General features: G+C 35.0%; 1 protein-coding gene across 2 annotated transcripts in view; it reads left to right on the top strand.

Moving 5' to 3' along the window:
* The window catches only part of RNF180 (ring finger protein 180), a 278,435-nt gene that overhangs the window by 219,876 nt on the left and 41,908 nt on the right, over window positions 1-16,651 (top strand). For both annotated transcript variants that reach the window (XM_079918561.1, XM_079918560.1), the window contains one exon: window positions 5,875-6,000. In XM_079918561.1, the coding sequence (XP_079774687.1) occupies window positions 5,875-6,000 (126 nt within the window). The remainder of the gene's footprint in view (window positions 1-5,874; window positions 6,001-16,651) is intronic.

The raw sequence follows: 16,651 nt of genomic DNA on the forward strand, positions 1-16,651 counted from the left end.
AATTTAGTAGATCTCCTCTTGGCCTTATTATTCCTCTAACAGAGGGTAAACTAGTTATTCTTGGGTAATGAAACAGTTACTGAAATAATTCTTAATGCTCCAGAGTCTTAAAGGACATCAATAAGCACAACTTAAACACAAGATGGCTGAGATGAAAGCTTGGATAAATTCTCTAACCTAAGAAGGTCTTATAGTACTAGCAGATTTCTCCTGGGCCAAAGGGTTAAAGTATTTGTAACAACTCTTTTCCTATTCAGGTATAAAAATGATGGGTATAAAATATTGCAGTACCAAATATTAAGTGGAATTATTACATTAAAATGGATAAAATTTTAACTGTAGTTTATCTACCTAATGAAATAGGAACTCCTAAATATTAACATCAGTTAAGCATAAATTATATTCTGTAATGACTTGTATATTGTAAAATCCATAGCTCCACCTTGACAAAGTGTCAAATATAGAATTTTTGTTTTTGGTTTGGTTTGGTCCCTGTTGTATGTGCCTCTGTCATCAGGCTACATATTTAGTTGGAGATGGAACTTCCTAACTAGATTTTAACTTTGAACAGTTCACTAGGAAAGGGTAAGAAAATCAGGTTAAAATTTATATTCAGAGCATACATAGATAAATATTCATAAGTATTAATGAGATACTCCTGGTTGGTCTCTCTTTCGAACATTCAGAGTTCCTCTTGCCACCAAATCACATAGGACATGCAGTTACTAGGAGACCTTGCAGCCGCCCTAGGGTGAGAACCTGCCAGGTCTGAAGAGTTGGTTCTGAGGCTTATCTTACTCATATTTCTTTGAGTCAAAGTAGTCATATTCTGTTAAATGCAAGCTGCAATAGCAGACTCCAGTTTTCTCTAACTGGTAGTGTTCCCCTCATAGATGGACCTTTCTGGGTGCTCACATAGGTATAAAATGAGTTTCACTAGGAGAATTAGGGTCCCTTACAAGTGAGACTTTCTTGCCCCTCTTGCAGAGATGCAGATCAAGCATTGCCCTTGAAACCCTGAAGACAGTTTTAAGATAGTTTATAGATTTTCATTGATATCTAGTAAAGTGAGCTCAAATGTCGATATATTAGCCCTTCTCTGTTCCTGTGTAAGGGAAAGATCTCAAATCCCCTTGAAGCAGCATCCTCACTCAATTTTACTCCTGCTGCTGTAAAACAATACAAAGAAAACTATCTTAGATTGTATATTCTTGAAAAATTACTATTTTTCATCATATTAAATATATAAACATATAGATCAACATATTAAAGAAGAAGAGTGAGATGAGACTAATCTAAAAGTTCTAAAGATCATCTCACAAGAGGTTACTTAAACTAAATGCTATGTTTAAAAAATGAGGGTTAAGCATCAGCTGGTAAAGATTGTTTTGTTAGAAATCTCCCTTTTTATACAAATGCCCACTGATTGGGACTCTTCATTCACAATCTTGTCTATTCCTTGCAAATGTCCTTTATTGTACATTAATCTCCTGGAACAAAATAATGCCTGTGAACAAGCATGTCCCATGCCTGTTGAAATGAAGGAAAGTTGGATTTCCACTTAAAATCAGGGCTCATTCTATATATATAATGCAAAACTCTTGGAGAAGTAGTCTTTTTTTTTAACTTTTATTAAAACATGCTTCAAATTTCTTTTTGTCAAATCATCTTTTTGCAAGTTGCATCTTTGTGAAAAATGAAATATTATGTATCAAACAACATAGGACTCAGAAGGGAATTGTAGGGAAAAAAAGCTTTCATTATAATGAGACATAATTTTAAGTAGGTAAACAAGGCCTTTAATAATCTAAGTGAGATGGGTGGACACATATATCCTAGGCTTTTAAATTAGAACATAATACCACTGGGTCCATCTAAATGACTGTGCCCTGTATTTATAATAATACTCTTATTATATTCCCCTTGTTAATAGGACCCTAAGGCCTGAATTAACCCTATCATGGCACTTACCTCATAACTTAATGGTTACCTATTTACTAGATAGGATTTAATGCAGGTACTATGCCTGTTTCACAGTTTTAACTCTTATACTTAGCAGAATGCTTAAAACTATTACTAACAAATATTTGCTTAATTATAATTAGTTGTTTAAATATAAAATTGCCCATATTGAAGCATAAAGCAGAAATCAGAGTTACACTACCCTATTGGTACTGCCTGTAGTTCAAAATTGCGCTGTGTATGTGGTTGTTCTTATTTTATTCTTTATGATACGATACAGTGAAACTCATGGTAATATACACTGTAATAATGTGAATTATGTTTTTATGTAGTTGGTGATTGACTCCTGCATTCAGCCAAGTCAAGAAGCCTGGAACTCTTATCTTAACACTTATTTACTATTTCTATGATAGTGTCACGCAAAGATGCTGCTGTTTCCACTGGTACTGCCACCACATTTAACTAAATGTACCATTTGAGTAGACTTTAGAATCTTTCCAGGATATTCAGGGTTTTGTCTTTTTCTAGCATATTGAATGATATGAAATATTGATTACATCTAATACATTATAATGTATATTGTATTAAGAAGCCTCTACTCCCTAAGAGGTAGGGTTGGCAAAGGAGGAGATAAAGGTAGTTTTTATCACCTTTTACTCCAAGCCCTACATCTTGGTCTGCCTTCAGATTTTTCTCAGTGCTTCTTCCAAATAATTCTGAGAAAGGTAGTACTGAATATTTTTTTTGTTGCAATATCCTGGAGTTCCAAGTTCAAATGCCACTAGAATGAAGCAACATTGTTCTATAGAAAGAACAACATCCTTGGGTAAGGTTTGTACAGTTTATACCAGAGTGATATAAGCTTTAACCTATTTAAATAAATTCAGGTAATTTTAGAACAGAAAAGGATTTAAGGTCATTTCATCCAGTGGTTATCAAATTTGACTGTGCATCAGAATCACCCAAGGAGCCTGTAGAAAGCACAGACTCCTAGGTCACATCCACAGCAATTCTGCTTCAGTAATATCTGGGCAAGGTCCTAGAATTTGTCTTTTTAACAAGTACCCTCAGCAATTTTGATGCATAGCCAGGCTCCAGACGTGTATTTTGGAATCAGTGATCTAGTACAATGCCCAGCAGACAGGAATTACATTTAATTAATTTCTATATTTATAGCTATACCAGTAAAGTGCTAGGCACATAGCTGTTGCAAAATAAATGTTTGCCAGAGATAGGGTAGAAAGTGAGTACAAAGAGAAGTTCAACAACTTACGAAAGGTGCCACAGTTAAGAAGCATTAGAACCCAGTTCTTATTTGCCCCAGAAATGGAGGGATAAGGGCTTCTAGGTCCTCTTTTCTCCAAAGGCCTTTCAGATCAGTGTAAGAAATAAAATCTTCCAACATCTCATAAGATTATGTTATGGACACATGTATTTATGTTCAACAAAATGTTGTAGGTACATTTCCCATCTCATTTTGCACATTTTAGTAATTTCTCTGATCATAGTTTTTGTAGGTATTATAAATATTTTTATGAACCCTTTTTTTCTTTGGTGCATTAATCACATGGGTTTGTTATGTAGGTTAAAAGTGCATTGTGTAATAAGTTCCTTGAAGCTAGAAAACAAAAATATCACAGTTATCATTATTACTTTTACCTCTCTCATGTATCGTCTAAGAGAAGTTTGATTTGTGACCAGCTTTCAAAACTGCACTTATTGGCCAACTCTTACAAGAATGTCTTTTTGATCTGGTTTACTGAAATCAATTACACTTCCAAATAAGTTTTCATTTTAAGAGAGGGCAGTGCAGTGGCATCCTCTGGTTATTGCATCAACATTTTAGAGCATGGCTACAAGCTCTCCAGAAGGAGGAGGAGGTGGAGAGGAGAAATAGAAAGGAGGGGAATAAGAATTCTTGAGTTTCAAACTCTTCACCTTGGTTTATATTATCTCCCACATGAAATCATTTACCCACCACACTGGTCTTACTTTTAAAGGCATTTAGGAAGTTGTGAGTCAATTTGCCCTAGAGTTAATTGTTAACACAATACCACTTATAGGATTTTTAATTTCTCAGAAAATACCCTGAATTACAGTCATCACTGCTTAAGGATAAGCCCTGCAAGAATTGTTACTGTAAGTGAATGTGTTATAAGTCATTTGATAATCTCTTCCATTCTCTTCATCAGTATGAATGACACTGATGAGTCCTTTTAACCAGGTAGTAGTGCCATGACCATCTTACACTAAGGGGCTGTTCACAGGCAGTGGGCAGAGTGGACATTGATAAAACACCTGTGCACTGCTGCAGAAAACACTGCGAGAATATCCAATCTGAAATGATTTAACTATTAAACATATGAAGGATAAAACATTCACTAGCCATAACAACCGCCAACATACACGATGAGTACACAGACTATGAAATTACTTTTTCTCTATCTTGTGTGCTTTAATTACTGGCCCTTGGGTGTAGAATGGGGAAGGGAGTTGCCAGTTTAATACTTAACCTCCCTTGCTTGGAGTGGTCTGTTTTTTACATTGTTTCTTTTGCTGTTAAATGTAAACTCTGAGAATCTGTTTTCCCTGTGAATTGCTTAAGGTAAGAATCAATCCTGGAGAGTAATTAGGAAAAATAGAGATAATTTGATGTAACTGGTTTGAGCAGAAGCTCAAAGCCTGAAGGATGGAAACAGAGAAGATAGTACAGGAATAATTGTGGGATGAAAGTAAGAGGGCATCATTGATGGAAAGACTACTTTATTTCTCAGTTAGTAACCAGCTCTACACTGGCCTCCCTGAGAAGAACTTCTCCATCGAACAGTTCAACTCGGATCATGCCTTGCTTTCCCTGGCTCGTATCCAGAGACTCTTAAAGTGAATGTATGTGGGATCTAGTTCCCCCACCAGAGAGCAAACCCCTGCATTGGGAGCACAGAGTCTTACCCACTGGACCACAACTAAGAGCCCGCATACCTCAACTGAAAGATCCTGGGTGGGGCTTCCCTGGTGGCACAGTGGTTAAGAGTCCGCCTGCCGATGCAGGGGACACAGGTTCGTGCCCTGGTCCGGGAAGATCCCACGTGCCGCGGAGCGGCTGGGCCCGTGAGCCATGGCAGCTGAGCCTGCACGTCCGGAGCCTGTGCTCCGCAACGGGAGAGGCCACAACAGTGAGAGGCCCGCGTACCGCAAAAAAAAAAAAAAAAAAAAAGATCCTGCGTGGTGCAGCTAAGACCCAGCACAGCCTAAATAAATAAATAAATAAAATTTTAAAAATAAAGTGAATGTCATCATATGTGATCTTTGGTATTCGTTTATTTCAAATGAATATTTTCCTTTTCTCTTTAACTCATTAATGTTTCTGAAAGGTTGAGAATTTATCTCTACATCTTTTAAACTTCTTCATATCAGCAGCGTTAGCATCTAAATGGTCAACCCATCACATATGGAATGAAATAAAGAGACTATGACATAAAAAGTTCTAAGGATTTTTCCTTTTCATTATCACTCCTGAGCCATGGTTACACTCTAGTTATTCTATTGCTACACCCATAACACGTTTCCCCCCTTTTTCTGGTCTACCTGTTTATTTCCATCTTTTAGACTGCAGTCTTCTTGAGGGCAGGGCTATGTCTCATTCATCACTGTGTTCTGCATATCTGGTGTAGTATCTGACATAGGAGCTGCTCAGTAGGTGTGTGTTCTATGTGTAGGCATATCAGAGTTGCATCAAATTCAGAGGAGTTAGGTTTGCTTGGGTTAAAAAAAAAAGTTGACTGTACTTTTGTCTTCACTGTCTTAAAGAGATCTGAATTTATTATCAAAATACTACAACAACCATTTTTCAGGTTCTTGCCATTTTACTCAAATTAATGTTTAAAAATACTATTTTCTTTTGCTTTACTCTAGAACTGAACAATGCCACAAAAACATTCTTTACTAAAGAATATTTGAAAAGAAAACAAAGCTTTCAGAAATCCAGCTCTGCAAAGTGGCCCCTACCAAGCCGCAAAAAAGCATTCCATATTTTTGGAGGTAAGGAAGCTAATGCAAAAAAAAAAAAAAAAAAGGAAGAAAAGGAAAAAAAGTCTGGTAACATTGTCCAAGGTCTTCTTTAAAGCTGTTTTCTTTCTGCCTTAGATATATTAGTAGAAAAATATTTCTTTACTTGTCAATTTTAAGTAAGGATTTTGCTAAGTATCCTTTTACTGAAAGCTACAGGTGTACATATGAAAAAAATGGAGACTATACAGTAAGAGCAAAATCTGAGAAAAACTCATGATTAAATTTATTTTGCCTTGATGTCAGTAATGTTTAATATGTAGATAATGAACTCAAAAGTAACAGATTTGACAAAAGCTATATTTGACAAAAGCATTGGTATTCCTTATAAAGGTTTTGAACAACTCATTATCATAATTTAAGTTCATTTCATTTTATTGGTTCTAATCTGTTTTATTTTAATAAATTATTTCTCTTTTATTGAAGTATAGTTGATTTACCATGTCATGTTAGTTTCAGGTGTACAGAAGAGCAATTCAGTTTTAAATATGTATGTATATACACACATATATATATTCCTTTTCAGATTCTTTTCCCTTATAGGTTATTACAAGATATTAAGTCTAGTTTCCTGTGCTATACAGTAGGTCCTTGTTTGTTATCTATTTTATGTATAGTAATATGTGTATGTTAATCCCAAACTCTTAATTTATCCCTTCCCTGACCCTTTCCCCTTTGGTAACCATAAGTTTGTTTTCTATGTCATGGGTCTATTTCTGTCTTGTAAATAAGTTCATTTGTATCTTTTTTTTTTAAGATTCCACATATAAGTGATACCATATGATATTTGTCTTTGTCTGTCTTACACTTCACTTACTATGATAATCTCTAGGTTCATCCATGCTGCTGCAAATGCCATTAGTTCATTCTTTTTTATGGTTGGATAATATTCCATCGTTCATAGATATAGATATATAGACACACACACACACACACACACACACACACACACACACACACACACCACATCTTTATCCATTCACCTGTCAGTGGACATTTAGGTTGTTCCCATGTCTTGGCTATTGTAAATAGTGCTGCTATGAACATAGGGGTGCATGTATCTTTTTGAATTAGAGTTTGTTCCAGATATATGACCAAGAGTGGGATTACAGGATCATATGGTAACTCTATTTTTAGTTTTTTAAGGAACCTCCATACTCCATTCTCTATAGTGACTGTACTAATTTACATTATCACCAACAGTGTAGGAGAGTTCCTTTTTCTCCACACCCTCTCCAGCATTATTTGTAGATTTTTTGATTTGAGGTGATACCTCATTGTAGTTTTGCTTTGCATTTCTCTAATAATTAGCCATGTTGAACATTTTTTACGTGCCTAGTAGCCATCTGTATGTCTTCTTTGTAGAAATGTCTGTTTAGGTCTTCAGCCCATTTTTTGATTGGGTTGGGTTTTTTTGATATTGAGCTGTGTGTATATTTTGGAAATTAATCCCTTGTTGGTCACATCATTTGCAAATATTTTCTCCTGTTCCATAGGCTGCCTTTCTGTTTTGTTTGTGGTCTTTTTTGCTGTGCAAAAGCTTTTGAGTTTAATCAGGTCCCATTTGTTTATTTTTGCTTTTATTTCCATTACTCTAGGAGATGGGTCCCCCCAAAATATTGCTGTGGTTTATGTTAAAGAGTGTTCTGCCTATGTTTTCCTCTGGGACTTTTATAGTATCTGGTCTTACATTTAGGTCTTTAATCCATTTTGAGTTTATTTTTGTATATGGTGTTAGAGAATGTTCTAATTTCATTCTTTTACGTGTAGCTGTCCAGTTTTCCCAGCACCACTTACTGAAGAGACTGTCTTTTCTCCATTGTATATTGTTGCCCACTTTATCATAGATTAATTGACCATAAGTGGGTGGGTTTATTTCTGGGCTTTCTATCCTGTTCCATTGATCTATATTTATGTATTTTTGCCAGTACCATGCTGTTTTGATTACTGTAGTTCTGTAGTACAGGCTGAAGTCAGGGAGTCTGACTCTTCCAGCTCCATTTTTCTTTCTCAGGATTGCTCTGGCTCTTAATGTACTGTTGGAGTCAGTTTGCTAGTATTTTGTTGAGGATTTTTGCATCTGTGTTCATCAATGATGTTGACCTGTAATTTTCTTTTTTTTCTGGTATCTTTGTCTGATTTTGGTATTAGGATGATGGTGGCCTCATAGAATGAGTTTGGAAGTGTTTCACTTTCATACTATTTTATTTTAATATTTTACAAGTTGTCCCACAAGTTTAGGACAAGTAGAAAGTATCTGTGCTTTAGTATAGAGTGTCTCATGCTTGTACAGAGGACAAGGAATACTTATTTCTGAGTTCATGTCTAACTAAATGTATGACCTCAGGGATATCATAGAAACCTCTTCTTTTGTTTGTTTCTGATCTGTAAGATGGTAATAATTATATATTCCTAATTAATATAGTTACAAGGATCAAATGAGCTGATGTGAAAGCACATTCTAAATTATAACTAATTGTACTATATAGATATAAGGAATTATCAAATTAGGGCAAGGCAATCTCTAATACCTTTTTCACCTTTGAGAATTTGTTATGTGTAATGATGATCAGACAGTATAAACATAAAATATAATTTCATCTTTTATAAAACCATGGTCTGTCAGAACAGTTTGTGCAGTTTTAGTATTTACCCTTATGATGTTTTTGGGGGGTCTGGTTGGAGAAGCTCAGATATGGGGAACTCTGATCTTCAGGGAACCAGAGGGACTTCTACATAAGAAGACCGATAAGATCAGTACAGCAATGATGTAAACCAAAAGGAGGTAAAAACAGAGCCTTGTATGGTTGAGGCAAAAGATAAGTTGAATTACAAAATCCTCAAGGTTTGAAGAAAGTAGTTTAAGGACAAATATAACTTTATACAGTAGTTTGAATGAAGAAACTTAGTTTAAAGACATTTTATAAGTACATACTGTTTTATAAAATGGTAAGTAACTATAGAAACCCATTGTCCATAGATTTGGTATAGATACATTTTAAAATACATTACTGTGAAATTCAGTCTTACTTAAAGGATTTCATACCAAAGAAGAGAAAATTTATTGTATGAATTATGTGCTTTAAAAGGTTCCTTTGTATCCTACCTTCTACCCTATACCCACATTTTAAAAAGAATGAGTCACTTTTCTGATAACCCCTCAGTATCCTTTGTCTTTTTGTACTCTGGGGTACTGAAGCTATAAATTAAATATTTGCTTCTTTGTGATTTAATCTTATTTGTCCTCCCCATAGAAGTTCCACAGAACTTTAACTTTTTATAAGTTTTTATGGAGGAGGTTCAAAGTAGCTTTACTATACAACCTAACTTAAGCAATATATTACTATCAAGAGTTCAGCTATGCTAAGCAAGCCTCAGCCAAAACTGAAAGAGTTAAGCCTTTAATCACTTGGCACAGTGGTGTAAACAAGAGTGTAAAACCGGAGGAAATGCCAACCCCCCCCACCCCCAATATTCTATTTTCCCCCATGGAACAGTGCACTGGTCCAGGGTCAGGTCGACCAGGACAGATGTGGGGATAATCTTACTGTTGAGGAGGCCCCCGAACAAAAGGCCTTGGCACTTTCATGGGCCCTGAGGGGTGTATATGTGTGTGTGTTGGAGTTTTATTTTTGGCGGGGGGAAGAAGGGAAGACTAGGAGTGGAAAAGTACTGAGTACTAATTCAGAGTGGGGAAAAGTATCTTTAAGGTTTCTCCCTAATACCCCTCTAAAGAGGTCTCAGCAGAGATCCAGAAGCCCTCTGCCCAAGCCCTCAGATAAAGGACCCAGGAATGCAGGTGCTGAGGACCGTAAATATATGAAAGAGCATCACAGGCCAGGGGCCTGAGACCTTGATTGCAGCTCCTTCAGAGATTGTAATGCACTGGCTTTACACCAAATCTGGTGTGGGGAGGGCAGCTTTCTTCTGTGATGCCTACCAGGTAAAGCCTCCATAATTGCCTATGGTCAGGCCTGAAAAGCCACACGTAGGATTTTAATCACAAACCAGACTCAATTACCAGTATTACTGAAGCACCGTCTGTACTCCTTTGTTTGCTTCCTGCCTCCCCCGAATTTTGTATTTATCATTTCTTTGTACAAGTAAGTATACATATGTATACTTACTGTTATTTAATTTTGCTTGTCTTTGAACTTTTGCAGGGGTAACAATGTATGTATTCTATATTTGCTTTTTCACTCAGCATTATGTTTCTTGGATTTGTCTTTTCGGTGAGCGTAGCCACATTCATTTATTTTTACTGCTATACTATCACCCACTATGTGAATATGGTACAATTTATCTATTCTCCTGTTGATGGACAACTGAGTTATCCCATTTTTTGTTTATAAACAACACTGCTATAAATATTATTTTCATCTGTCCTGGAGCATAAGAGTTCCTCTAGAATAAATGCCAGTAGCAAACAGCTGGGTCATAAGAAAAACACATCTTTAATTTGACTACCTAAACCAAACCATTTTCCTAAATGACTGCTGATCTGTCACCAACTTTGTTTACCACATTTGATGTTTTCAGTCCTTTAGATTTTGCCAGTCTGATAGGTATAAAATGATATCTCACTGGGGATTTAATTTCACTTTCTCTAATTACCAGTAGGGATTGAAAATAACTTTGTATGTGTATTAGTTATAGAATTTCTTCATCTGTGAAATTCCTTTACAAATTTTGTCCATTTTCCTATTGATTGCATTTTTCTTGTTGATTTTTGAGAGTTTTAAAATATTTTCTGCTGACTCCTTTTTTAATTATTTGAATGGCAACTCTCTTCTCTCATTTGTGGTTTGTCTTTTCACTCTATGATATCTTTTAATGAATTGTAGTTCTTCATTTTCTTTATCATCTTTCTGGCATGTGTTATCTGCTTTAAGAAATTCTTCTCTATCCCCAGTGTCATAAACATATTTTCCTGGGTATTTTTCAAATATTTTCAATTTTTTAAAAAAATATTTTATTTTTCAAATATTTATATTTCAAATATTTTCAAAATGATTTGTGTTGTTGATATTTTCTGGGTTTTGGCGGGGAGGGGGGTTGTGTTATAGGGTAGAGAGCCAGTCACTTTGGGATTTTTTCCCATTTAATTTTTTCCAACCACCATTTACTGAAAATAATTCATTATTTCCCCCACTGATTCACAGTGCTAATCTGTTATATTTTAAATTTCCATTCGTGTGAGTCTATTTCTGAGGTCTTTATTTGGTTCCTTTGGTCTGTATATCAAATCCTGTGCCAATACCATACTGTCTCAATTACTGGAGCCTTGTAAGAAGTTTTGATATCTCCCTTCAAACTTGTTTTGCTGCATGAGTGTCTTGGCCTTTTTTTTTTTCTTTTTCTTTTTTTTTTTTTTTGGCTCTTTGAATTTTAGAATCATCTTGTCAAGTTCCATGAAAACCAGGTTGGATTAAGGGAAGAAGTTCCTATTCAATGCATGAGTCAATGTGGGGAGAATTGACATCCTAATAATAACTTTCCCCATCCACTAACTGGTTTTTCTCTTCTTTTATTTAGATCTCCTAAATATTTAATGTCTATAATAAAATGTGATAATTTCCTTTACAAGTGTTTTATACATGTTTTGGTGAGATTTATTCACATATATTTGCTATGTTGTCATCCTTTTTTCTCCTCCTCTGAACCTTGAGTTCATATAGTTGCTGCAGTCCCACTTCTTAATTAACAGCTACCATCATCACCAGTCCACACACTCATTTGTTTCCTTTTATCCTCATATCCTACTTTCCATTATGTTGAGTTTATTTAATCTGTATCTTTTTTATTGTTTTCTTAAATTATGTTTATTGTTTTCTGTGCGTATGTTTTAATTTACGGGAATGGTGTCATTATATATTGCACTGCTTCTTATCTTTTTCATCTAGCACTAGGCTTTTAGATGCATCCGGGTAGCTATGTGTATTTATAATCTGTGGGTTCTAAATAATGTTCTCCTAAGGTGTGCATCTACCACATTTTATCCAACTATTCACTGACTGGAACACAGAATACCTCCAGCTTCCTGCCACTACACGTAATACTAATGAATATCCTAAAATGGACCTTGTCAAAATTTCTTTGGCCTATAGACTCAGGAGCAGAATGTATGGGTCACAGAATATGAATATACTTAACTTGAGTAAATAATGCCAACAGTTCCCCCAAATGACCAGTATAGATACCTATTAACAGTGCATGAGGGTTGGAAGAAATTAGAACTATGGAAAATGACAAGCGTTGACAGAGAATGGAAATTAGGAACACTCAGTATTGATTTAATTTGCTTTTATCTGATCTCTAGTAGCTTAAGATCCCTACAAATGCTCATCAGTCTTTCGGATTCCTCTTCTGTAACTGCTTTTCTTATTTTTCTAAGGTGGTTTCTGCCCTTATCAGTTTTACAGAATTTCTTGTATATTCTAAATATTAATCCATTTTCTGCTTTAGACACTATAAATCTCTTATCCCATTTTATTATCTGTATATTAAGTTTGTCCATGGTGTCCTTCACTGAAATTCTGAACTTTGACGTAATTAAATCCACTTTAAGTTTACATTGTCATTGTGTTTTGAAGTTTTAAGAAGTTCTTACCCATTCCTAGGCCACAAAGGTTTCTGCTTAGGTAAAACTATGAAGTTAATATTAAAAAACCTTTCTCATTTAGGTCTTTATCTAGAATCTACCTCTTATCATGTGTTACAGAGGGTTCATGTCTTTCTTCAAATAATAGCCCCCTTTTCTGAGTATTAAATAGTGATTCCAGGTTTTGTTAATTATTCTCTGTTGTTGTATAGAAATGTCCTTGTGGGATTTTGATCCCATATTCAGCAACCTTACTAAATTACCTTCAGTTTCATTATTTATAGGGTTTGGGGGGCTTTGAATGAAGACAATCATATCTGTCTTGTATGTAAATAAAGACACATATCTTTCAAACTAATCATACGTTTTTTTCTTCTTTTTTTTCTTGTCATACTTTCTGAGCGAGGACTTCTGTTTAATTTTGAATAGAAAAACCGATAGCAGCATCTCTGATATTAAAAGGAATATTTTAATATTTGCCATTGGGTAGAATTCTTGCTCTGCATCTTGGGTAGATACCGTTTATCAGGTTTTAAGAAAGTTCCCATCTGTTCCTAGTTTTCTCTTAATCTCTTTCTTGAATGGATTTTTAATTTGGGGATTTTTTTCAACATTTTTGAAATGACTATAATGGATTTACTTCTTCAATCTGTTAATGCGCTGAATTACATTAATAGATTGTAGGAGATTTTCTAATGTCAAACTGCTGTTGTATTCTTGGGAAGAACTCAACTTGATCATTTTTGTGCATTGGTAAACTTGGTTTGCTAATTCAGGCTTCCCCCACTATATGAACGTAGAGCATTCCTGTGAAATTTTTCATAACCCAAAAGGGGTAAAGCAAAGAAACAATTACCTTAGGACACATCTTGCTAATGGATACACGAAATAAACTGAGATAAAGCACAGATGCTCACAAACACGGATCATGCTATAGCAGCCTGATGCTGAGATATTGGCTGTAATCCTGGGGAAGGAGCTTGGTGCCACTCCGCCTACTGGGGGTATGTGCTGCCTCTATGATAGCTCCCTGCAAAACAAACATAAAATTCTTTTTTCGATTTTCATCTTTTTGCTTAAAAGCCAAAATCCTTTTCAGATTTCTTTCAGTTAGTGAAAAGAGGTATTAGTTTAGGCCTTTCGTAAAAGCAAAACCGGCATAAAGTGAACTTTTGAAAAGCAGGGAATACCACTTTTGCTTGAGGTTCTTTTTTTTTAACATCTACATTTATGAGTAAGATTGCCCCTATGTTTCCTTTTTCAAAATGTCTTTGTTTTCTCAATTTCTTTTTTGAATCAGTTTATATAATTTATCTTTTTGCTAGGAATTAATTTTTTCTGTTTTAAAATTTTTTGACAAAAAGTTGTTCATATCATTTAATCTCTCCTGTATCTATAATTCCGTTCTCTTTGTATATTAATATTATTTACTCATGCCCTGTTTTTTTCCTGATCTTGCTATATATTTGTAAATTTTATTATTCTTTTTAACTAATGAATTTTTGAAATTGACTCACCGTATCTTTATTTTCAATTTCATTAATTTCTGTTCTTTATTAAATCCTTACTGCAATTTTTTAATTTATTCTGTCCTTTTAATACCATATTAAGGTGGCTTTCTAGGACATTAATTTTTATCCTTTTAATTTTTAAAAAATTATTATTTAAGGTCATAAATTTCCCTCTCAGTAATCTCAGTAATATATTGTATGCCGTATTTTTGTTATTCTTCATTTCTGATTATTTTTCATAAGAATAAAGCACACTTAATTCAATATTTATTGAACCATCTTGATTAAAAATAATGAAATTGTACAAAATTAGGATCATACTTGAAAATTGGGATCTGTGATATCCATATTATACCACAGTACTCAACATACCATGCCATCCATGCCATGTTAATTGTTTTCTCAAAATTGTTTCTTTTCAGCTTAATTTTCAGAAGTTGGTAGAAGGAAGTAAGGTGGGAAGGTGAGGGATATAACTGGAAAGAATAAACATTGCCATAGAAGCCTTTGGCTCCGTACAATTAGTGTTCTTTCCACAAAAACAAAACATTTTAACATAGTTTTAGATTTCCTAATTAGTGAAGTTTATATCAACTCTTTTGAATTCATTCAGCCATAAAGCTCGCTCACACTTACCTAGTACAGACCCATCCCTTTCACCATGTCAAGTAGTGTCTTAGAAATATTGATGAGTAAGCAGGCATGTTTTAATTTTTTTTACAAATACATATTTTATGTGTTTATACATAAAATGGGTTATGTGAAAAGGAATGGAAACATTCTAGATAAATGTGAGCTAGCACTTTACATTTCTTATCAGATACCAATTACACTGCTGACTCTGTCAATCTTAGTTCCTTTCTCTGAAGTACCTACTGTTTCCAGGCGTTGCATCCTCAGTTTATCTTTATCTAATTGACATGATTTTCAGCCATACCATTGGTTTCCTAAGAAACCAATTTTGCATAAGTGTGTCTGTGTGTGTGTACATATATGTATATATACACACATATAAAGTTAACCAGCTAAGAGGTTTTACTAAGATCTTTTTGCCAAAAAAAAAAGTCCACAGTGTTGAATTTTTATTTTCTAAATATACTCAAGTCAAACAAAATAAAAGTCATGATTTAAAATCCAATGTGTTGGGCTTCCCTGGTGGCGCAGTGGTTGAGAGTCCGCCTGCCGATGCAGGGGACGTGGGTTCGTGCCCCGGTCCGGGAGGATCCCACATGCCGCGGAGCGGCTGGGCCCGCGAGCCATGGCCGCTGAGCCTGCGCGTCCGGAGCCTGTGCTCCGCAACGGGAGAGGCTACGGCAGTGAGAGGCCCGCGTACCGCAAAAAAAAAATCAAAATCCAATGTGTTAATTTTTTCTGGCAAGAACATGCAGCTGAAGTGAAGGTGTTTGAGATATGTTTATAACAAATCCATTCATTTCTTGTAAAAGCCTGGCGAATTGTTTTATTTGCTCATTAGTTCATCTGAAGGTGTTAGATTGATTCTGCAAGTTTAAACATGCTCAGTATAAATGAAGGAATATTCACATGGAAAAAAATGCTTATCTCTAATAGAGAACAAAACAGTACATGATCAAACAGCAGGAATTTAATATAACCCAGAAATCTGCCTTCTCAGAAAGTTGGAGGTAAAGTCAGAGGGATTTTAAAATATGTTTTAGATGTGGTGCTGTCTTTTAGTAGAAAGTTCATTAACCTTTACATTTCTTCTGAAACTAAAACGATTTTATTCACAGATAATTTTTGGAAAGGGCCTAAGAACTCTGTCTTTTTCTTTCTATTTATTTTCTAATGGGAGAATCAGGCCCTGTTTTTGCTATAGGGTTTACTAATGAGTTTAAAATTTCGAAGCCAAACCAGTAATAAGCCTTACAATATCAGAAACTACTTTAAAAACAGGTAGTTACATGCAATCCCACTAAAATATAAAATCATAGATTCTAAAGAGTTAGAGAAGATACATAATGTAACTTCTCCAACCAATACAAGAACAGCCTCAACAATCATGCTCGGAGATGGATGTCTAGATTCTGCTTATCACATACAATGACAGGGAGCTTAACTACCTGAAAAAGTAAGTTTGTCCATTTTAACAACTCTTTCAGATAAATTTCTGTGTAAATGAAATCTGCCTTTTCACAGTTTCCTTTTATTGATTCAAGTCTGTTTTAATCTTCCTCCATAAGACTGTTCTTCAAATATACAAAGACATATATGATGTTCTCTGGAAGTCTTTATTCCACACAGAAAATATCCACATTCCTTCAACTGTTCCTCATGGAAGCTGGTTTCTGGGTCCTGGTTGCCTGTTTCAGGGATACTAATGGGACTGGAAACCGTGTCAATTGGATACTGATAAAATAAATTGAGGATGCAATGCCTGGAAATGGTAGATATTTCAGAGGAAGGAACCAAGATTGACAGAGTCATCAGTGCAGTTAATCCTGATAAGAGATATAAGTGCTAGCTTACATTTATCTAGAATATTTCCATTCCT

This window comes from Stenella coeruleoalba (genome assembly GCF_951394435.1).
Source record: "Stenella coeruleoalba genome assembly, chromosome: 3".
In the NCBI taxonomy this organism is placed as follows: domain Eukaryota; kingdom Metazoa; phylum Chordata; class Mammalia; order Artiodactyla; family Delphinidae; genus Stenella; species Stenella coeruleoalba.